The sequence below is a fragment of the Hypanus sabinus genome, chromosome 9, assembly GCF_030144855.1.
Source record: "Hypanus sabinus isolate sHypSab1 chromosome 9, sHypSab1.hap1, whole genome shotgun sequence".
Classification (NCBI taxonomy): Eukaryota; Metazoa; Chordata; class Chondrichthyes; order Myliobatiformes; family Dasyatidae; genus Hypanus; species Hypanus sabinus.
This window is the reverse complement of record NC_082714.1, coordinates 7,709,812-7,733,248: the sequence shown is the minus strand read 5'-3', so window position 1 is coordinate 7,733,248 and position 23,437 is coordinate 7,709,812. Positions and strand designations below refer to the sequence as shown.

At 41.5% G+C, this 23,437-nt stretch overlaps 1 protein-coding gene across 1 annotated transcript in view; it reads right to left on the bottom strand.

Moving 5' to 3' along the window:
- Positions 1–23,437, bottom strand: part of lmtk2 (lemur tyrosine kinase 2) — a 134,733-nt gene that overhangs the window by 29,718 nt on the left and 81,578 nt on the right. The window contains exons 8-10 of the mRNA XM_059979015.1: positions 13,544–13,628; positions 9,108–9,229; positions 5,339–5,488 (exon numbers count right to left, since the gene is read on the bottom strand). Coding sequence (XP_059834998.1) covers positions 5,339–5,488; positions 9,108–9,229; positions 13,544–13,628 — 357 coding nt within the window. The remainder of the gene's footprint in view (positions 1–5,338; positions 5,489–9,107; positions 9,230–13,543; positions 13,629–23,437) is intronic.

Below are 23,437 nucleotides of genomic sequence, written 5' to 3'. Positions count from 1 at the left end.
TGAACCAGCATGGATAATTTCACTCACCTCAACACTGAACTGATTCCACAACCTGGGCATCATGGTAGGAAGGGGTTAGTGCGACACTAATATAGCTTGGGGCATTCTGGAGTTCAAGGTTCAATTCTGGTGCTGTTTTGTAAGGAGTCTCTCTACATCCTCCCTGTGGAATGCATGGGCTTACTCTGGTTTCCTTCCACAATCCAAAGACGTACTGGGTAGGTTAATTGGTCGTTGTAAATTGTCCCATGATTAGATTAGAGGTAATCAGGTTTATTGGAGGCTGCTGGGATAGCCTGGTTTGAAGGACCAGAAGGGCCTATTCCATGCTGTATCGCTAAATAAATACTTACATACCTATGGACTCATTTTCAGGAACTCTACAACTCATGTGCTCAGTATTTTTTTGCAATTGCACTCAGTTCATCTTCTTTTGCAAGTCAGTTGTTTCTTGGTCTTTGTGTGTAGTTTTTCATTGATTGTTGTATTACTTAATTTCCTGTAAATGCCTGCCAAAACACGAACCTCGTAGTATATATGCATTTTGATAATAAATTTACTTTTTGAAGTTCAAGTCTAACATAAGCCTTGTTCAAACCATGAAGAAGGAACTACGGTTACCATTTTCTCTCAAGACCTTGAACAGCAAAGCATGACTGAAACTTGTTTGATTATGATTGCGAGACAGGGACTCACAAACACTAGATTGGCATCTCATTTAAAGTATTTTCATTAGCATGACAGGCCAAGAAAGGTGAGGATTTTTACATTAGAAAAGCAAAATCTTCAAAAGCTTAAGGGTTTTAAAATAATTAAAGGATTAGATTTTATTCTCATAAATAGGCTATTTTGGGTTACATGGGTTAAAGAGTATCTGGGGACACTGGATGTAACTTACTTGAGCTAAGAACAAAATTACATACTTAGAGCTACTTTTACCGATCAGGCTTTGATTAACTGAACAAACTGCGGAGACAGTTTGTAGAAAATTTGAAATCTGGCTTCAAAGGCTGATAAAGGGATAGAGCAAATTCCTGTTATATTGTTATGAACAGGAAGTTGGAATGGTGGAAAGAGGTAATGGGGAAAGGAGCACACTTCTAAGCAAAGTAGTTTCTCGAAAATTAGTTGATTGCTTTTGGAAATCAGAAATTTCTTTTTTTGCTTCTCAGGATGTAACATGGGAGGATGGTAGATCACAAAATACTGGAAAAATGTAATGGCTGAATGATGATGAAATAGCTAACTGGTAAGTGCCATTGATTTTCACAAAATTTCCACAGGAGGTTCACAAGAATGATCCCGGAAATGAAAAGGTTAATGTCTGAGGAGCATTTGATGGCTTTGGGCCTGTACTTACTGGAGCTTAGAAGAATGAGGGTGGATCTCTTTGAAACCTGTAGAATACTGAAGAGCCTAGACAGAATGGAGTTGAGAGGATGTTTCTAATATCTGGGGAGCCCAGGACCAGGGGGCACAGACTCAGAATACAAGGATGTCCATTTGGAACAGAAATGAGGAGGAATTTCTTTATCTAGAGAGTAATGAACATGTGGAATTCATGGCTGTAGACGGCTGTGGAGGCCGTTATTGGGTTAATCAGGGTGTCAAAGGTTACAGGGAGAAGCCAGCGGAATGAGGTTGAGAGAGGTAATAAATTAAATAGACAATAGGTGCAGAAGTAGACCATTCAGCCCTTCGAGCCTACACCGCCATTTTGAGATCATGGCTGATCATCTACTATCAATACCCGGTTCCTGCCTTGTCCCCATATCCCTTGATTCCCCTATCCATAAGATACCTATCTAGCTCCTTCTTGAAAGCATCCAGAGAATTGGCCTCCACTGCCTTCCGAGGCAGTGCATTCCAGACCCCCATAACTCTCTGGGAGAATGGTGGAGCTGGCACCATGGTCTATTTTTCCTCCTATGTTTGATGGTCTTATGGTCAAAACAAACACAGTATATATATATATATTCTTATGGATTCCTGCTAAGGTGAGGAACTTTGTTATGCAGTACTACAACGACTTCTGGATGAGGTTTTCCACTCAACAGTTTACAACTAGGTGGCAGAGCTTGGACATTGGTATCCCAATGGGATGTGCGATTTCACCCATCCTTTTTGGGTTAGCCATGGAGGTCATTGTGAGGGCTGCAGAATCAGTGGGACCAGGTGTCGCACTTGATGGCGGAGGGGAGTTACCACCAATATGAACATTTATGGACAATCTCCCCCTTTTGGGTCCTAGCACGGAGGCAGTGGAAAGTGTACTATCTAGACTCAAGAAGCTAATGGATTGGGGAAGAATGAAGTTCAAGATCAAGAAGTCAAGGAGCCTTGTTCTTAGAAGAGGGAAGCTGGCTGACTTTCATTTCACCCTTTGTGGGAAGGAGAGTCCATCCATTCAGGACCAACCAGCTAAGAGCCTTGGGCGATGGTACACAGAGAAGCTGAGAGACACCAAGAGCGTTCAAGAGACAGGAGAACAGATCAGCAGAGGTCTGATGTCTGTTGACAAGTGTGGCTTGCCTGGCAAGTTGAAGTTGTGGTGCTTGAAGTACGGACTGATGCCACGGATAAAGTGGCCACTAACTGTCTATGAAGTGGCAATGTCCCATGTTGAGGCAATGGAATGGAAGATCAACAAGTATCTGAAGAAGTGGCTTGGAGTACCGAGCAGCCTCACCAATGCTGCAATCCACAGTAGCCAGGCAAAGCTTACCATCCCAGTGCAATCCCTTGTTGAAGAGGTCAAGGTAGCCAAGGTAAGATCATTCTTGATGCTTTGAGACTCAAAAGACCCTGTCATCAAGAACACCCAGCCGGATGTGTGATCAGGCAGGAAGTGGTCAGCCCAGGTAGCAGTTGATGAGGCAGACTCTAGATTGAAGCACAAGGAGATGGTTGGTGCTACCCAGTTAGGCCGCCAGGGACTCGGATGGACAACCCACAAGTGGTGATCATCTTCTACAGGTAAGGAGTGTCGTGAGCTTGTAACGCAAGAAATATGAGAGGTAGAAGAGGAGAAGAGGTTAGCTAAATCAGCTGGCCTGACCAAACAAGGGGCTTGGACCCGGTGGGAAAGTGTTGAACAACGGCAGCTATCTTGGAATGTTCTGTGGCAGATGGAACCGCTCCGCATTTCTTTTCTATGCAGAGCAGCATATGACCTGCTCCCAACACCTGCCAACCTCAGCGCCTGGTATGAAGATAGGACAGACAGGTGTACTGCTTGTGGCGAGAAGGGAACACTTCAACATACTTTGAGTGCATGCAGAGTCAATCTTTCCAGTGGCATGTATACTTGGAGACATAACAACGTTCTCAAAGCTGTAACAGAAGCAGTTGAGCAGAGTACTGCAGCACAACTTATCTCATGCCCCATGTTGCACAGAACATCGCATATCATTTGTGAAAGAAGGCTCCAAGTCAAGGGTGTACAGTGCAGGCCTACGATTGAGCATACTTTCTTCAGCCAATGATTGGTGTGTCAAGGCCAACCTGGATGGAAAAGCCAGTTTCCAGGAGCAAATAGCTTTCACCAAATTGCGTCCAGATATAATTGTATGGTCTGACACCAGTAGAGAAGTGATTATTGGTGAACTCACTGTCCCCTGGGAAGACAACATTGATGAAGCCCATGAGTGCAAGTTAGCTAAGTATGCAGATTTAAGATCAGAGTGCAGAGACAGAGGGTGGAAGGTCTCATGCTATCCATTTGAAGTAGGTTCATTTTCCAGAAGGGGCTGCATGACCTTGGCTTCACTAGAAGAGAGATCAAGTCAACCAGCAGGGCTGTAGCTGCGGCAGCAAAGACAGGACCATCATGGGTGTGGACTAAGTACGTCCACAGGGGCAGATAGTTGGACAGTGTCTCCATCTTTTGCAAACCCTTCAGTAGCTGCATAGACACCTGAAGAGCAGACTATCTGTTGGATGGAAGTGACCAACAACTCTGATAGAGGCCAATGCCAAGTTTTTATGCTCACCAGTGGGAGGTGGTGCTTTAGCACTGCTGGCCCATCACCTCGAGGGAGTCTTGATCATAATCAGGCCGAAACTCCTGAAGACAGGTGGCAGATCAACTGATGATCCCACTGGTGATAGCACAGGATAGTTAACATCTTAGTCCACGTGTATTTTCAATTCAATTTATACCACAGACTGCCCACGAAACTTTTTGCCAAAGTTACCGAATTAATCCCAGATCCCTATTTTCTAGATGCCATAAAGGGAATTCTGTCCTCATTAAAACCTATCAAATTTTGAAAGGCCGAGGTAGACTGGGCATGGAGAGGATGTTTCCTATAGTGGAGGGTATACAGCCTCAGCAGACTATGCCTTATGGTCACAATCATGAATCAAATACCTTTAAATGTCTCCTAAAGGGGGTTTAGGGAAAGGCATCAATCCTTTCTGATTTTGGCACATACTACAGCTTGAGCACAAGCTGCTTGTTAAAGCTTCTAACCCTTGGTACTTAGGATACAATCGATGCTGACATGTAAAAATGTCAATGCAAGCACCCTCTCACGTTTTAGGAATTGAGGCAATGCAACCATGCTGCATGTTTATTAATTTGTAAAGGTTTACTATAGTTCAATAACATTATCTCCAAATTAGCGAATTTACATCAATACTCTTTTAATTCTTAGAATCCGGGTATTAAATTAAACATTCCCTTTCAACTTCAAACAACAGTTCATGAATGGTTTTAAGATCATTCCAATACAACCACATTTCAATCTGTACAGATAGATTTCTAACTACGTTTTGGCAATAGCTTCTTCTCCTCTGCCATCAGATTTCTGAATGGACAATGAACCAACCCAAGAAAACTACCTCGCTATTTTTGCATTACTACTTTAATTTTTAAGAAGATTTCTTATTGTAATTTATAGGCTTTTTATGTATTGCACCATATCGCAAAACAATATATTTCATGACATGTGCTAGTGATATTAAACGTGATTCTGACTCTGACTAGTTTAAATATTGTACTTCTTCACTTCTTAAGGGGCTACTTTTAAACACAGACAATTTCCTCCACCTCCCACATCCCGCCAATTGCCTTACTGCAGACACAATAATGCAATTGCGGTTTCAATCTGATAACATTGACGCAGATTCATCCTAAAGAACAGATTTACTTAATATTTTTGACTCTGCGGGTTTATAAATAAACGGACGTAGACATTTTAATGTCAGATAAGCATATCATGCATCTTTGTTTCTTAGCAACAGTGCCTTGTCTACATAAGCCCTATGACTAACACAGGTATAACAGTGGGAATTACATTTCAAAACATATAAAGCTATAAAACCAAGCAATTACCATCTGTCAGAGTGAGTCAACTCCAGCTGAGGTTTAGGGAGTTTAATTTGCTGTTCCTTTATAACAAAGATTAGCACCTCTTTGTCAGAAAGGTGCATGTACGGCTGGCTGGCGTTCTCAAATAACTCCCATAATGCAACACCTAAAGACCTATAAAAAAGAATAAAAAAAGGATGGTTGAATAAGAGAAGTGTCTTTCCTTCACCACACAAAATATTCTACAATATATGCAATTTCATTAATGTCCACAGGATACAGGTAACAGAATCACAGACAAAAATCTGCAGATGTGGGAAATCCAAAGTATCAAACACACACACAAAATGCTGAAGGAACTCAGCAGGTCAGGCAGCATCTGTGGAGGGAAATAAACAGGCCATGTTTTGGGCTGATAAACTTCATCAGGACTCAGGCTATTTGGAGTTTTTACTGGCTTTAGACAAGAACAACTTAGTTGGTCATTCTCTTGCCTTTTGCCCATAATTGTGCAAATTCTTCCCTTTTGGTTACTCAGGTTGAATAGGTTAACTCTCCTTTCCCCATTTCACTGGCTTACCATTACATCTACTTACTATCACCCTCACAGTTCACTACACTCACACGGATTGGGGAGGAAACTGGTTCGTCGAGCACCTTCGCTCTATCTGTTGTAACTGGGATCTCCCGGTGACCAGTCATTTTGATTCCACTTCCTGTTCTGACATGTCTGTCCACAACCTCATTTGCTGTCAAGTTGAGGCTAGATGCAGATTGATGGAACAGCACCTTGTATTCTGCCTTGGGAGACTCCAAACTGACAACACGAACATTGATTTCTCTAACTTCTAGAAATCACTTCTGTTCCCCACCCCAACCAACCAGCACCATCACCTTGTCTCCTTCTCCACCCCCACCCTCTCAATCTGTCCACCACCCACATATTCCTCTCTCTGGTTCACCTTCCCACTTTTATTCCACGCCAATCATTAAACACACAGTTACGCTATCATATTCTTCCTACATTCCTGTCAGCTTTTCCCAAATTCTACCACTCATCTACACACTAGGGGCAATTTATAGTGACCAATTAACCTACAAGCCTGAATGTCTTTGGGATTTGCCACCATATATCTCACAATACAGAAAGCTGCAATTTGGCTATTCAAGTCAATACCAGCTTGTAGTGCAATCCCATCCCATTGCTTATTTTTTGTACATGGAAGTTGAAACAAAGCAAGGTTTAAGACAACGTCCAAGCAAGGACAGCTTACAGGTAAGTGTGCAGTCAACTTAGGCAAAAAAGGTCTTCCCTTAGCATAGCTGGGGACTGGCATACAAAGACAAGGATGCAAACAAAAGATTCTAGGATGACACTTACTATTGGTCAGTTATTTTACTAATTCTGAAGTATTAATGGCATTTAATGTGGAGATTCTATAGGCTATTAACAACATTACAGTAATGTGATTGATCTCACAAATAAGCAATTTTGCAAGATCAATCACAAAAAGTTGTACAAAATCGTACAAAAAGTAGTGGATCAGCCCAGTCTATCTCGGGTAAAACACCCCCCCACCCCCAAAATCACTGAGCACATCTGCATGAAGTGCTGTCGCAAGAAAGCAACATCCATCATCAGGGACCACCATCACCTAGGCCACACTCTCTTCTCGCTGCTGCCATCAAGAAAGGGATACAAGAGCCTTAGGACTCACACCACCAGGTTAAGGAACAGCTATTACCCCTCAACCATCAGGTTCTTGAACTAAAAGGGATAACTTCAAATGTCCCATCATTGAAATATGTGCAAAACCATTGGACTCAACTGTCAAGGACTCTTCACCTCATTTTCTCCATATTTATTGTTTATTTACTTATTATTGCTTTAATCTTTTTGTATTTGCACAGTTTGTCATTTTCTGCACTGCTGTTCAATGCCCTAGTTGGGTGGTCTTTCATTGATGCTATAATACTTTTTATTTTATAAATCTGTTGATTAAGCCCACAGGAAAATGAATCTCGGTTGTATATGGTGACATATCTGTACTTTGATAATAAAATTTACTTTAAACTTCAAACATATACAATATTACCAATTGGTCAGTATCCATACCCAACCAATCTTTTTTGTATAAAAATGATGAATGGTCTTGACCCAAAATGTCAACTGTTTATTCCTTTCAATAGATCCTACCTGACCTGTTAAGTTCCTCCAGCATTGTGTGCGTGCACTGCTCTGTATAAAAATGATATTTCTTTGTTCATACTTTATGGAGACAGGGGTCACACTGTTCACTTGTGCACAAGTAAGTAAAAGTGTGATTGAGGAATGAGTGTCAGTTTTTAAGAGTCCAGTTAATTGGTGACGACACCTGCTCCTATTCTCAAACTCTGCCCATCAACTCCACTCTCACCTACCCAAGAGCAATTTACAGTAACCAATTAACCCCAGGCAAGCACATTGGGAGAAAATTAGAGCACTCAGGGAAACTCATGCAGCCATGTGGAAAATGTGCAACTCCACACAGATAGCACCGGAGATCAGGAGCAAATGCAGGCTGCTATTGCTGTGAGCCAGCTGTTACTGAGCCAATTTTATTTTTAAATCCATGATGTTTGACTCTATTATAATATGGTCTTAATCTTGAGAAAATGCAACAGCTTATCAAATGCCTACTGGAAGGTCATTTCAATCATATTTCCCTCATCAACCCTCTGTGACTTCAAGTAAGACTGTAGTATGTTAGTTAAATATTTTCTTCAAAATGAAAATCCATGCAGCCTTCCCCTAATGAATGCACACACCTAAGTGATTGATAATTTTATATCAGATGGTTGTTTCCAGAACTTCCTCTATCATCAAGGTTAAACGTCTCACTTTGCACTTACTAGGTTTACTTACTAGGCTTTTTGGAACAACTTGTTTATCTTCCCTCATAAAAATCAATGGGATTTCTTTCCAAATTAACATTTGATAACTACTGAGGGGTTATAAGCACAAGAAACTGGAAGGGGATCATAACATAAAGGTACAAGAGTTTAACATTTCATTTTGATGAAGTGTTCAACTCTTGTACCTTCATGTGATGATCCCCTTTATTATTAGAACTCTGACTCTAAATGATTCCAGGGCGCTTCCTGGAATTGTTAGTCAAATAAGAATTCACACTTTATGACATTCTGGGAGAGGAAAAAAATTAGTGGTCAGGAATGATTATAATAAGAGAGAGAGAGATTAAGGTAGCAACTCCAGAGACTGCTGCAACAGCTGAAAACGTGAGAATTAATTCAAAGTTAAAAGGGTGGATTGGGACCCAAATGTAAATCTTCAAAGATTCCAGGGTTCATAAATATGGGGAGAGGCAAACCCTTGGAACCATTTTAAAATAAGGAGAAAAAAAGTTTTAAACCAGAGGTTGGTACAGGTAAGCACAGGGGGTGCTGGGTGAAAAGGGATTGGAAGCAAATTAGCACAACTGCAAATGATATTAAATAACCTCAGAGGCGAGAAAGAAGAACCACTCTCCATGACTGCTACCTGAACTGCTGTGCATTTCTAGCTATGTTATTCATTCAGATTTCCAGCCTCCTCACTCAGGTCTTTGCTTTTCCTCTACAACAGAAGTAACGTACTAAAACCACTAGAATAAGTGAAATGTAAAATCATTGCTACACTTCAATACATATCAGCACAATGAAACTCTACCTGGCTAGTAACCCTTAAGTATCAAGGACAGGGAACAATAAAAAGAAGCAATTTCAAAAGCAGAAGCTATCATTGCAATCTTACCAAATATTGCTGTGTTTTGTCTGTTCTGCTACCACCATGCTTCCATAAACGTCACCTATGAGCTCAGGTGAAATCCAGCGCAAAGGAATATACTGACCGTCGTTGCTCACAATGTAATCCTCCTAGTTTGAGGAAAAAAAGTCTGAATTTAAAAATGATGATACTTGTGGCTTGCTGGCCTTTTGAAAAATAAGCATTAGTTTAACATAATCACAAGATACTGCAGATGCTGGAAAACCAGAGTAACACACACAAAGTGCTGTTGGAACTCAGCAGGTCAGGCAGCATCTATGGAGGGGGATAAAGAGACAATCTTTTCAGACTGAGATTCTTCACCAGGACTTACAGAACTACAGGTAACAGCAGGAAAGGAAGCTATCTGATTGATGAAAGGGTCTCAACACAAAACGTCGACTCTTTATTTCCCTCCATAGATGCTGCATGACATGCTGAGTTCCTCCAGCATTTGTGTGTGTTATACCACCTAAATGTGTATAAGTCACATACATGACATTTACTGCAAAGTTCCAAACAATGTACGAAAATCAATTTTCATTATTAAACCACTTCTAATATTTAAATCCCACTGAAACGCAAGTTTGTCTTTGTGGTCCCTTACAGGATTGCAAAGATTGCTTATTCTGTAGGATTTCTTACGCCAATTCACTCTTTAAGAATGTTAATGCACTAGATAGCAGTCATGGACACAAATGCCCAAACTTATTCAAAATTAATGTTACATCTTATTACTTCCTGTTGCCTTCCAATGATCATGTGACAACATGCTTACAAAGAAGATCAGATTTGACAAGCGTAGAATTTGAAGAGTGAGGTAATAAGAATCAGATCTTAAAGAGAAACTAAAGATTAAACATTTCAATCTTGCCTTTCATAATCTCAGATAGACCCAAAGTATCTGAAGCTAACTTGTGTAATAACAAAAGTAATTTTGAATACAGGGAGACCTTTTTTTTTACATATAGAAAAAGTGAAACAAAAGCATTTATCCATTATACAAATCAGCTGTACTCAGCAGATTGAAGGACCTTCGTAAATTATGAATTACAAAATGAGCCCAAGAACTAGTAAGACAGCTTTTTGTTCTAAATACATAATTAACTTCACTATGTGAATATTGAGGTAGCAGGATCTACACAGCTGGCTTTATTAATAATAATACTTTATTGATTCTGAGTTGGAAATTCTTTTGCTACAGTAGCAACATTTAAAAACACACTCTGCAATGTGCAGACTTAACTAATATAGTATAGAATAATAATATACATGATAATTTATCAATGTGCAATAATTTGTGATAATATGCAATAATAATGTACAAAATAATAAAACAGACTATTGTACTATAATTTTTGTTGTGTCGTACAGAGATGAACTGCTGTACATGCTTATTGCATTTGGAAGGAAAGATTTTCTGTCACGATCCTTGTGACACCAGAGCTGATTGAGTCAGTTTGAAATGGTGCTCAGCTACTTATTCAGTAGGTCATGGACAGGATGTGCCAGATTGTCCATACTGGATAACAGTTTATTTAACTACCCTTTTCCACCACTAACTCAAGAGTTTGGGTTGTAGCCAAGGATGTATCCAGCCTTTCTGATGAGTTTATTTTATCCTTTTGCATCACCAGCACCGATTCTGCTCTCCCAACATACAGCTGCAAAGACTGTATTTGCTACAACAGACTAATAAAAGATCTCCAACATCCTGCCGTACACATTGAAATATCTCAGCTTCCTTAGAAAATAGTCTGCTCATCCATTTCTTGTAAACAGCCTTGGTGCTGACTTCCTAGTCAAGTCTGTTGTCGAGGTGAACGCCCAATTACTTGCACTCCTCTACCACTGCAACAACTTCTCCCAGAATGTATACAGGACTTGTCAATCACCATCTCCCTGGTTTTGGCCACATTCAAGAGCAGATGATTCCTCCCGTACCACGCCACAAACTTGTCCACTAGTCCTCTGTACTCCGAGTCCAGCCCATCTCTGACACACCCAACCACTGCAGAGTCGTCAGAGAACTTCCGCAAGAGAGAAGACTCAGCTTTGTACTGAAAGTCTAAGGTGTACTGCATGAACAGAAGCAGGAGACAGTCCCTTGTGGTGCTCCACTGCCACTGACCACCATCTCAGACAGAGAACCACCCAGCCATACAAACTGGGGTCTATCTGTCAGGAAGTCAGTAATCCAGGAGATAGTGAATTTTTATGTTCGTGTATTACTTTTATCCATAATCAAATAAACAGAGGGTAACTGTAGATTAAATTTAACAATCCTTTTAGACTGTATCTCTATAAAAAGTAAAGAATAAATATTTTCCAACTTTTCAATGTGATAAGTTTTTCACATTGTTATGATTAATGCTGGTTAGTATTCCAAACCATAACAATATATTATAAACACAAGAGATACTTTTAATAGGGAAATCTTGAAGAACACAAACAAATTGCTGGAGGAACTCAGTAGGTCAGGCAGCATGTATGGAGGGGAATAAACCATCGGCATTTCGGGCTAAGTCCCATCATCAGGATTAGTGGGGGGGGGGGGGGAAAGAAGGCCCCTCCTCTCACCTATTCTAGCTTCTGCCCCCTTCCTTGCATATATGCATACACAAGCCAGATGTTTATGTCTTTGTACTGTACAACTGCTGAGAAACAACAAATTTCATGTCATATAAGACTGATAATACACCTGATTCTAATCCAATAAGGATAGAACATTATCTTCTTTGAACCATATGATAAATAATGCTCCTAATGGTTTATCAATTTTGGTATACCTTTATAATACCTATGTGCCTAGAGTTTAATTTTTCTCAACTGGAATCTCAAGCTTAACAGTAGTTTGAAGAACATTTCAATAATACACTTCTTGGAAAGATTATTACCTTACTAGCTTGTTTTCAAAATTAATTATGAATTCCTTTCCAGTCCCAAGGAAGGGTCTTGGCCTGAAATGTTGAATGTTTATTCCCCTTTATTGATGCTGCCTGATCTGCTGACTTCAGCCAAGTAATTTGTGTGTGTTCCTTCTCAATATATTATTTTCTGGTCATAATTTCCCTCCCTAGGGGTGTAAAAGTCTTATCAATTATATTTCAATTTTTCCCCACCTTCTGCTTGTACTTTTTGTCTTGTTTGTGTTACGGAAACCATTGGAGCCTGTGATGTACAGTTTGGAACTCTATCGAAGGATCCAGAGCTATGTTATGTCCAGAGAGCTGCCTCGTGGAGATCAGAGACAGTTGCCAGTGGAGGGCACACCAACATAAGCTGACTCATCGAAAAGACCAGAGACAGGATGTGGGGTCATTATGATTCCATCTCGAAGCAGCAAGGAAGACTGAAGAGTGAATGTGGGGGGGATCAACATGTTTAACCCCAGTCAATGGCAATCGGACCTTGGTCAGTGGGCACTCTTTATGGAAGGACTGAGTTCACGTGGCTGTTCTCCTTGTACGCAGAGAAAAAGGTATTTCCCATATTCTGAGATTTATGTGATTATTGGACTATACTTTATATTGGTTTCCTTCAGTTTTTTGGTGTTTTCTTTCCTGTGGATGATGGGCAGGTAGGTGATATGCTAATTGTTTGTGTACGGAGGGGTTGGGGGCTGTTATTGTGTCACTGTTCTTTTCTGAGAGTGATGGGGTCTGTGATTGTCATTGTGGCAGGTTTTTGCTGGGTGAGATTTTAGGGTCTGTGAGTGTTTCTTTTCTTTTTCATGTGGGGGGGAGAATTGACGTCTTTTCTTTCAACAACATATATGGTCTTACTGTATTTCATAGCTATCTGAATTAGACAAATATCAGTTTTATGGTACATGCATACTTTCATTATAAAATGAACCTTTGAACTTTTGAACCAGTTGAAAGAACTTTGACACTGAAAAGATATTTTTATTACACTATTATAGTAAAAGATCAAGGTTTTAAACGTTCAATATTAGTAACAATTTAGAGATTTTTAAACTTAGGACCAAACATAACCAGCCTCCACTGAATTTGTGTTTAAAATGCTGAGTATAAAAAAGGATGTCATGTAATGTTATTGCAGTCACCAACATTAAATTTTCCTGTGGCTCTTTCTAAATGCTTTAACTAATAAAATGACAGTGTTGTATTTAAGATAAACACGAGATTCTGCTGGAAATCCAGAGTAACATATTTAAGATGTACTTTATAGTCTGACTCAATATCTCCTGGTGCCCCAAATTTAGTTCAATTACTTGCAACGCAAGAATTTTAACTTTAAGCACAGTCTAAACCAGGAGTTTCCAACATAGGGTCCATGGACCCCTTGGTTAATGGACAATGGCATAAAATAGGTTGGGAATCCCTGGTCCAAATGCTATATTGATATGAAGAAGACTATTGGCACAAGATCAGAAAGGTGCCTAAGAGCAAACTGCTTACCCTATACCGGCTGAATCCAATGCCATAATCGCCGATTTTCACCGTCAAATCCGTTGTGAGAAAACAGTTCCGTAGTGCTAAATCACTGCGAAATGGAGAGAGCATTGAAGCAGGAGCCATGCACAAATGGGGAGAAGGAAACAAAAAAGAATATAACGTTAGTTAATACTTTGAGTACACCTGATCAATGACTAGTCCGCTTAGCAATTATCCCCAATAGATCTGGATGCAGTCTGGCCAGTCTGGCTCAAAGGCCATCTTCCCTCAACACTAGCCTGGCTTCACTAGTGATTTGGTTTAAAACAGGACAGCAACAAATACTAAATAACAAAGACAAGAAAATCTGCAATGTTGGAAATCCAAAGCAACACACACAAAATGCTGGAAGAATTCAGCAGATCAGGCAACATCAATGGAAAGAGCAAACCATCAATGTTTCAGGCCAAGATCCTTCTTCAGGACTGAAAAGGAAGGGGGAATATTCTGGATATGGTAAGGCAAGTGAGGTGGTGAAGAGAAAGCAGGGTGTTGTATTGGTGAAAAAGGATATGCAAGTACATATAAAGGCAAGCTGTTTTAAAAAAAAACAAGAGGTGTAATTGCATCAATGGGGCTATATTTTAGATTGCCAATTTTTGTGAAGAATTTTTAAGCAGAAATGTAGTGACATTGGGGGACCTCAACAGTATTTCAATACAAACTGGGATACCACTAAATTAGAGGCAAAGATATAGAGAAGTTTCTATTCACAGAACTTTCTTTGTCAGTATACTTCAGGCCCAAGGTGAAAGATTACATTGCTGGACTCTGGAAGATATCAGGCCAAGGTTTAACCCTCGCCTCTAGTGCTGCCTGTAAGACTTTTGCCTGATCACTGTGGCCAGGTGGATTTCCCTCAGATGCTCCACTTCCCAAATACATGCTTGTTGGCAGGTTAATTGGCTTATGTAGATTACCAATGGTGGAGGCCACAGGTAAAAAAAAAATCAGCGGAAGTTTGTGCACTTGTGAGAATAGATTACAGTAGTGGTCACCAACCTTTCTAAGCCCAAGATCCCACACCTCAGCTTTAGTCAAAAGCGAGATCGACTAGTTACACGCATGCGCACCGGGGCAGAAAAGACCGGAAGTAAAACCCCGTAACTCGGAAGTAGAAATAATGTATAAACACCAGGGGTACCCACCCTTTTTGTACTGCGGACCTGTTTAATATTGATAATATTCTTGCAGACCAGCCGACGGGGGGGGTTACAGACTAGAATATACCGATACAGGTTCCATATGTCCAATCTTCCACAATTTCACGGCTCTCAGCACTTAGCTCTGTCCCACTTGCTCACGGTTTTTCCGCTGAAAAATCTCAACGCATTTGTCTATAAGTGCGGGGTGCTTGGACTCAAGGTGCTGAAGCTGTTTTGAGGGCTTCATTGCCTCAGACAGCCTCCTGGCCCAAACTGCAGCCTCCGCCCGTCCACCACCAGACGCCTTGACCAGGTGCGGCTGGTCGTGGGTGGGGTGAGAGGACGAGGTCAGGGCAGGAGGCCCCCCATGTCGGGGTCACGGTGGTCGCAGTCCGGAGAGAGCGGCTGACTGAGCGAGGAATGTGACAGGACACGCCCACCCGTCCCCCCTGTAGGAGCTATCGGCCGACAAAAGTTTGTTTCAGTAGATCGCAGCGCGGTAGCTGCTCTGATTCTTACGGAACCCTGAGCCCGAATTAGGTCGGCTGCGAATATTTTAGCACCAGGTTCGCCACAAACATTTGGTGTGCTGAACAGGCTTAGGGGCGGCGCCCATCTGTCCGGGCCGGTAGCAAAGGCACTTCACGCCGGCCGCGCTCCAGGCCAGTACCAACAGCACTTCCCACCGGCCGCCCGAGGCCAACCAGTGATCCCTGCCGCAAGGGTGTCACTGCGTTTAGGTGACTGATGACCTCGCGTGGGTTCAAGTTCAACAGTGGGCGTGACAGGGAATGAGGAAAGGTGCAGCTGACTCATATCGTTTCCTCGTGGCCCGGTGGTTGGGGACCACTGAATTACACTGTGTAGTGTGGGGGAGCTACATGCATGCGCACTGGGCAGAAAGAACTGAACTAAAACCCTGCAACCTGAAAACAATCTCTCAACAGTACTTGTGTATTTTTTAAAAAAAAATTTCCGGATCTACTGGGAAAGTCTCAAAGATCGACCAGGCATTCGCGATCGACGGGTTGGCGACCACTAGATTACAGGGACAGGGAAATGAATGGGGGGGGGGGGGGGTGGAAGAGAGGAATGAGACTGATGGGAATGATCAGAGAACTGGCTTGGACTTGGACTCAATATTTATGTTGTTAAGAATACACATGGAGAAAATATCAAATGGTAGAAATGCACAGGTCATTTGCTCCACAATGTTGCACCAATCTTAATGCCAACTTACAACTAATGTCTCTTCCCAATATTCATCCATATTTTCCCATTGCCTTCATGTTCTATCTAAAAGCCTCTTGTACTCCACCACTCCGCTTGCTTACAACACTACTCCTAGTAACCTATCACTCACAATGAATAAAAACACAGCCTCATGTCACCTTAAAGTCCCCTTCCCCCTTTAACCTTATAGGCATGTCCTCTGATATTTCTACCCTGGAGAAAAGAGTCTAACTGTCTAGCTTATAGGCATCCGTTAGTCTCATGAGATCATGGATTTGCGCCTTGGAAGGTTTCCAGGGTGCAGGCCTGGGCAGGGTTGTATGGAAGATTGGCAGTTGCCCAAGCTGCAGGCCTTCTCCTCTCCACGCCACCGATGTTGTCCAAGGGAAGGGCACTATGACCCATGCAGCTTGGCACCGGTGTTGTCGCAGAGCAATGTGTTGTCAAGTGCCTTGTTCAAGGACACAACACGCCGCTTCAGCTGAGGCTCAAACCAGTGACCTTCAGATCACTAGACTGCTGCTTTATCCACTAGGCCACGTGCCAACACTGTCTAGCATATGCCTCTCAATTTTAAAAACCTGTCAGATCTCCCCACAGACTTTGACACTCCAAGTTTGTCTAACCTTTCCTAATTAGTGCATACCCTCTAACCCGGGCAGCATCATAGTAAGTCTCTTTCACATCCTCTCTAAAATTTTGCTCTAAATGAGCAACCACAACTGCATAGTCAAGTATGGAGAGACTGCAGTTTTATACAGCTGTAGTATGACTTCCTTACTCCTACAATCAATACTGCTAGCAATGAAAGCAAGTACGCCATATGTTTTCTTTACCGATAACTGAGGAGCATCTAAAAATATTAGTCACAACACAAGGTCTGGAATAATTACACAAGGTAAATAATGAAGTCTAAAGTAAAAGTGACCTTCTGGAGAAGGGCCAGTTTCAATGGAATAACAACAAATCAGGCTCAGGTAATTTGGAATCAAGAGATTGACCACCTAATCATTTCACTAAAATCTACCTACATTCTCATGAGGTAGATTTAGAGCTACGAAGTGACCAAAGAGAGCAAAATAGATCAGTAAAAAAAGAGAACAAGACAGATATCATATTATTAACACGCGCAAAACCAAAATTGATTACAGAAAGGAGGTGAGAGGTAAACACAAGACATGAGAAGAACTTTGAGCAAATCTAAAAAGGGAATCCCAAAACACTTGAAGGCACACAAACAGTGCAAGAGGAGACCTCAGGCCAATCAAAGACCAAAAGGGAAGTTAGCCATGAATGCAGAAGGCTTGGTTTAGTACTTTGAGTCTTCACCAAGGAAGATGATATTGGTGGAATTTCAGAAAAGGTCAGATAGTAACAGAGAAAAGGACTGAGATTCTAGATGGCTAAAAACAGATCCAGACATTAGCAGATAAACTGCCGAACTTAAAAGTGCCATTGAAATGAATAAATGACAGCCCAGATGGGATGCATAATAATCTTGAAGGAAATGAGAAACAAAATTACTTAGAAAACTATGGCCAGGACCTCTGCTCTTAAGATTCAGGGATAATACCAGAGGACTAGTAATCTGCACATACTACAACCACTTTCGAAAGAGAATGCTGGACAAATTACAAACCAGTTTAACCATAGCAATGAAAGAAAATTCCACTTTAAAAAAATCAGGTAATATACCAACAATCACTTGGATCATTAAGAGGTAGCACAGATGTATTAAAAACCAGTCTAACTAATTTGTCAGAACTTGTTAAAGTAACAGAAGGTTAATGAAGGAAATGTTGTATCGATGGCCTTCCAAAAAGTTCAAGTTAAATTGTCATTCAGCCATACACAGGAATACAACCAAATGAAACAATGCTCCTCCTGGGCCAAGGTGCAAAACACAGTACCAACGGTCACACACAGCATATATAGTTACGACAGCAGAAAAACATACAGTCACAAAAATATATATACATATCAAGCCCAAGTCCCTAAGTGTCCTGTAGATTGATGGCACAGCAGTCCTAATCACACACTAATACAGCCACAGATGAATGCAGTTCAACTCATCTAACACTGAGCAAATACTGGAGAACAGCAACAACAGGAGGGACCAGCACAGACTGCAGCTCTCTCCCACAATCAACGTGGCCATTGAGTAGCTAGAAAATAGGCCAAAAGGAACTGACAATAGTAGCAAAAGGCTTCTCCAGATTGGAAGGAAATGTACAGTGTGGCTCTCCATAGGATGATATTTAGACCATTGCTCCACTTACTTTAAGGATGTGGAGTTATCTGTGAAGAGCGCAATTTCCAGCAGAGGCCACACAGCTTAGAGGTGTGGTAAATCATAAACACAAAAGATTCTGTAGATGCTGGAAATCAAGAGCAACACTCCCAAAATGCTGAAGGAACTCAGCAGGTCAGGCAGCGTCTATGGAAATGAACAAACAATTAACATGCAACACGAGTGAATCTGCAGATGTTGGAAATAAATAAAATTAACAAAATGCTGGCAGAACTCAGCAGGCCAGACATCATCTATGGGAGGAGGTAATAACGACGTTTCGGGCTGAAACCCTTCATCAGGAGTGAAGTAACATGGGATGGTTGAGGGGGGTAAGAAGTGGGGGGAGGGATAAAGTAGAGAGCTGGGAAGTGATAGGCTGGAGGGAAATGGGCTGGGGGAAGGTGGAGAATTATGGGAAATAAAAGAGAAAGAAAGGTAGGGCTGGGGGGAGATTATAGTGAGGGGGGATAAAAGAGAGAGAGAAAGAGAACCAGACTAAAATTATAGATAGGGATGGGGGTAAGGGTGGGGGGGGGGGGGGCAGGGGTATCAACGGAGGTCTGTGAGTTGGATGTTCATGCCGGCAGGCAGGAGGCTACCTAGGCGGGAGATAAGGTATTGCTCCATTGACCTGCGTGTAGCCTCATCTTGATGGGAGAGGAGGCCATGGACAGACACGTCGGAATGGGAGTGGTCTGTGGAATTGAAGTGTGTGTATTGCTCCATTGACCTGCTTGTGGCCTCATCTTCCGTTTTGCCGAACACTGGCGCTCGGTCCTCCAGCAGTGGCGGGATCTCCCTGTGGCCACACACTTCAATTCCACAGACCACTCCCACTCCGACGTGTCTGTCCATGGCCTCCTCTACCATCAAGATGAGGCCACACGCAGGTCAATGGAGCAATAACTTATCTCCCGCCTAGGTAGCCTCCTACCTGCCGGCATGAACATCCAACTCACAGACCTCCGTTGATACCCCTGCCCCCCACCCTTACCACCATCTCTATCTATTATTTTAGTCTGGTTCTCTTTCTCTCTTTTTTCCCTCCTCACTATAATCTCTCCCCCCAGCCCTACCTTTCTTTCTCTTTTATTTCCCATAATTCTCCACCTTCCCCCTAGCCCATTTCCCTCCAGCCTATCACTTCCCAGCTCTCTACTTTATCCCTCTCCCCACTTCTAATCCCCCCCCTCAACCATCCCCCATATTACTTCACTCCTGACGAAGGGTTTCGGCCCGAAACGTCGTCACTACCTCCTCCCACAGATGCTATCTGGCCTGCTGAGTTCTGCCAGCATTTTGTGTTTTTAAAACAATTGACATTTTGGGCTGAGACCCTTCTTCAGGGCTGAAAGGAAGGGAGAAAACGTAAAAGTGAAAGGGTGGTGGGGGGGGGGGGAAGGAAGGGAAGGAGGATTAGCTAAAAGTTGACAAATGAAACCAGGTGGGTGAGAAGGTAAAAGGCCGGAGAAGAATCAATCTGATAGGAGAGGAGAGTGGACCTTGGGAGAAGGGGGAGGAGGAGGGGGCGGGCTAGAGAAGGTGATAGGCAGGTGAGAAGATGCAAGAGCCCTGAGTGGGGAATAGAAGAGGGAAATCAGGGTTGGTGGTGGGAAATGTTTACTGGAAGGAGAAATTGATGCTCATGCTGGAATCAGGTTGGGAGCTACCAAAAAGGAATTTGTATTAGAAGTGTGGTGCACTGTTAAAAGGATGACAATTGACTTCAATGGGAGGGAGGGTGGGTGGTTGGTTGAAGGTTACTGATGAGATTAAAGCAGAGAAATGGGAAGTGCAATATTTTTGTGGGAAGATTGAGAAGACAAGTCCAAAGGGTAACAGACTAGATTAACTTAAACTTACATGTAGCTCATGAAAAGTGACAGGGCAGACTTAGAAAGTGATTTTTAAAACAAAATCCTGTGTTTTATACTCATAGTATAAAAAGTTCAAAGTTTAAAGTAAATTTATTATCAAAGTACATATACAGGTATGTCACCGTATGCTACCATGAGATTCATTTTCTTCCAGGCATTCATAATAAATACAACGAAATATAATAGAATCAATGAAAACCACACACAAAGGCTGACAACCAATGTGCAAAGAAGACAAACTGCAAATACAAAAAATAAACAAACAATAAACAGTATTGAGAATGTGCTGCAATCCCTGAAAGGGAATCTGTAGGTTGGGGAATCAGTTCAGTGCTGGAGTGAGTGAAGTTAACCATGCTGGTTCAGGAGCGTAATTGTTAAAGAGCAGTAACTGTTCCTGAACCTGGTGGTGTGGAACCTAAGGCTTCTGTTCTCAGTGGAGGCAACCAGAAAAGAGCATAGCCTGGATGGTGGGGGGGTTTTGATAATGGATGCCACTTTTTTCAGGCAGCACTCCATGCAAATGTGCTCAAAGGTGGAGAGGGATTTGCCGGTGATGGACTGGGCTGTGTCATTTCTGCAGTCTTTTCCATTCCTGAGCATTGATATATCCACACCAGGCCATGATGCAACCAATTAGGATCTCTCCACTGTGCATCTTCAGAAGATTGTCTCAATCTGTCGTAGCATGCTGAATCTAGAAAGTAAAGGTACTCTTATGTATTACTGTAAAAGCCCCACACAAAAATTCAAGGACTTATTTTAACATCTTACATTCATGGCAGTTTTTGTTCATTCAAATCTCAAGCAATTCACAGGCACTTAACTGTAAAGTCCCAATTTTATATGCAAATGTAACTAATTTGCATCCAAGGTTCCACAAACTGCGCAGTATGAATGGATAACTGCATATTTTGGTTAACTGAAGAACTTCATGGAGCTGGATTACAGAAGACAAACATTCATCTAGTTGAGTCTACATATACACTTTCAAAATGTTGAGGCTGTGGGTTTACAAAAGATTAGCTTGATTTATCATGTATACAGTGAAACATAAAGCGATATTGCTTTGCTTGTGTCAAATGAAATCAGCAATGATTGTACTGAAAGAAGCCCAAAAGTGTTGCTACACTTCTGGTGCCAACATAGTATACCCACAACTCACTACCCCTAACCCGTACGTCTTTGGACTGTAGGAGGAAAGCGGAGCACCCTGATAAAACCCACAAAGTCACAGGGAGAATATATAAACTCCTTACAAAGAAGTGGGAATTGAACCCTGACCTCACAGCTAGCAATGTAAAGCATTGTGTTAAACACTATTCTACCATATGTCAGTTTTAGTTATTATTTTGTTCAAAGTTCAAAGCAAATTTATTATCAAAATACATACATGTCACCACATACAACCCAGAGTTTCTTTTTCTGCAGGCTTCTAAATCTTTAGAACAGTAATTAAAAACTGGAAACATCAGAAACTGTTAACTGCAAACAAAACTGCGCAAATACAGATATAAATAAACAAGCATGAAATAACAATATAACAGAGTCCATAAATGAATGTAGCTATCCTCTTTTGTTCAAGAGCCTGATGGTTGAGAGATAGTAACTGTTCTTGAAGCAAGTCCTGAGGCACCAGTACATTCTACCCGATGGTAGCACCAAGACAGCATAGTCTAGGGGGTGAGGATCTTTGATGATGGATGCTGCTCTCCTACAGCAACATTCAATAGTTGGGAGGGTTTTACTCGTGATGTACTGGGCCGAATCCACTATCTTTTGTAGGATTTTCTGGTCAAACACATTGGCGCTCCCACACCAGATCACAATGGAGCCAGTCAGCATACTTTCCACCACATGTCTATTGAAGTTTGCTAAGGTTTTCAATGATGTGCAGAACCTCCACAGACGCCTGAGGAAGTAGTTCATTTTGCTATTTCCAATTGTGAGCTTTTATTAAACCACCAGCAATAATTATCTTTATCCTTCAGAACAGACCATAAAGCACACAAATAACTGCACATAAAGATTACTTGGTTAGAACTAGAGCGCTGATCCAATTAGAAGTTTATCAACCAGTCCTCCTCCATCCAGCATCCTATCTTTAGCATTCCTATATTCAGATGCCTCTAACCACAACACTGAACATGATCACTGAATACGTCCTATGATTTCACTTTTAAGGACTCTACAACTCATGTTCTCAGTACTTATTATTATTTATTTCTTTTGGTATTCACACAATTTGTCAGTCTTTGTATGTAGTTTTTCATTGATTCTAATATACTTCTTTGTTCTACTGTAATTGCCTGCAAGAAAATGAATCTCAGGGTAGCATTTGGTGACGTATACACACTTTGACAATAAATTTCTTTAACTTTTGAACTTTGACGTGCTACTCAGCTTCTTCCTGCCAAGTAATGATAGCCTCCCTTCCTGCTATTCTGAAATATATATGCTCTGAGGAAGAGCTTCAATAAAAATAAAAAATGCCAGGAATAATAATGAACATATAAAATTAATATATACAGAGACATAATAAACATTCTCTTGGCTTTGACATCAGTTGTGTTTGAACTTCTTCCTAAATGAGCTTGCCAAGGCTAGGATTCAGGACACTACAAGGTATTGATACTACTGAAGTGCAATAAATCCTTTAAGTGTTCAACAAAGAATTTGATTTATAGCTCTCTGTTACCAAACTTATAGCTGCAGAGGGTTGTAAGCTCAGCCAGCTCCATTATGAGCACTAGCCACCCCCCACCATCGAGGACTTTTTCAAATGGCAATGCCTCAAAAAGGTGGCATCCCTCATTAAGGACCCCCACAACTCAAGACATGCTTCTTATTGCTACCATCAAGGAGGTGGTACAGGAGACTGAAGGGACACACTCAATGTTTTAGGAACATCTTCTTCCCCTTTGCCATCAAATTTTTGAACGGATGATGAACCAAACCATGAACAATATCTAAAACAAAAAAATAAAAGCACAAAATGCTGGCAGAACTCAGCAGGCCAGACATCATCTATGGGAAGAGGTAGTGATGAAGTTTCAGGCCGAAACACTCCTGATGAAGGGTTTCAGCCCAAAACGTCGTCACTACCTCCTCCCATAGATGCTGTCTGGCCTGCTGAGTTCTGACAGCATTTTGTGTTTTTATTTATTTCCAGCATCTGCAGATTCATTCGTGTTGCCCATGAGCAATACCCTACTATTTTTGCGCTACCTGTATTTATTTAATTTATATTTCTTATTGTAGTTTAAAGTTTTTTTTAAACGTGCTTTGCATTGAACTGCTGATGCACGCT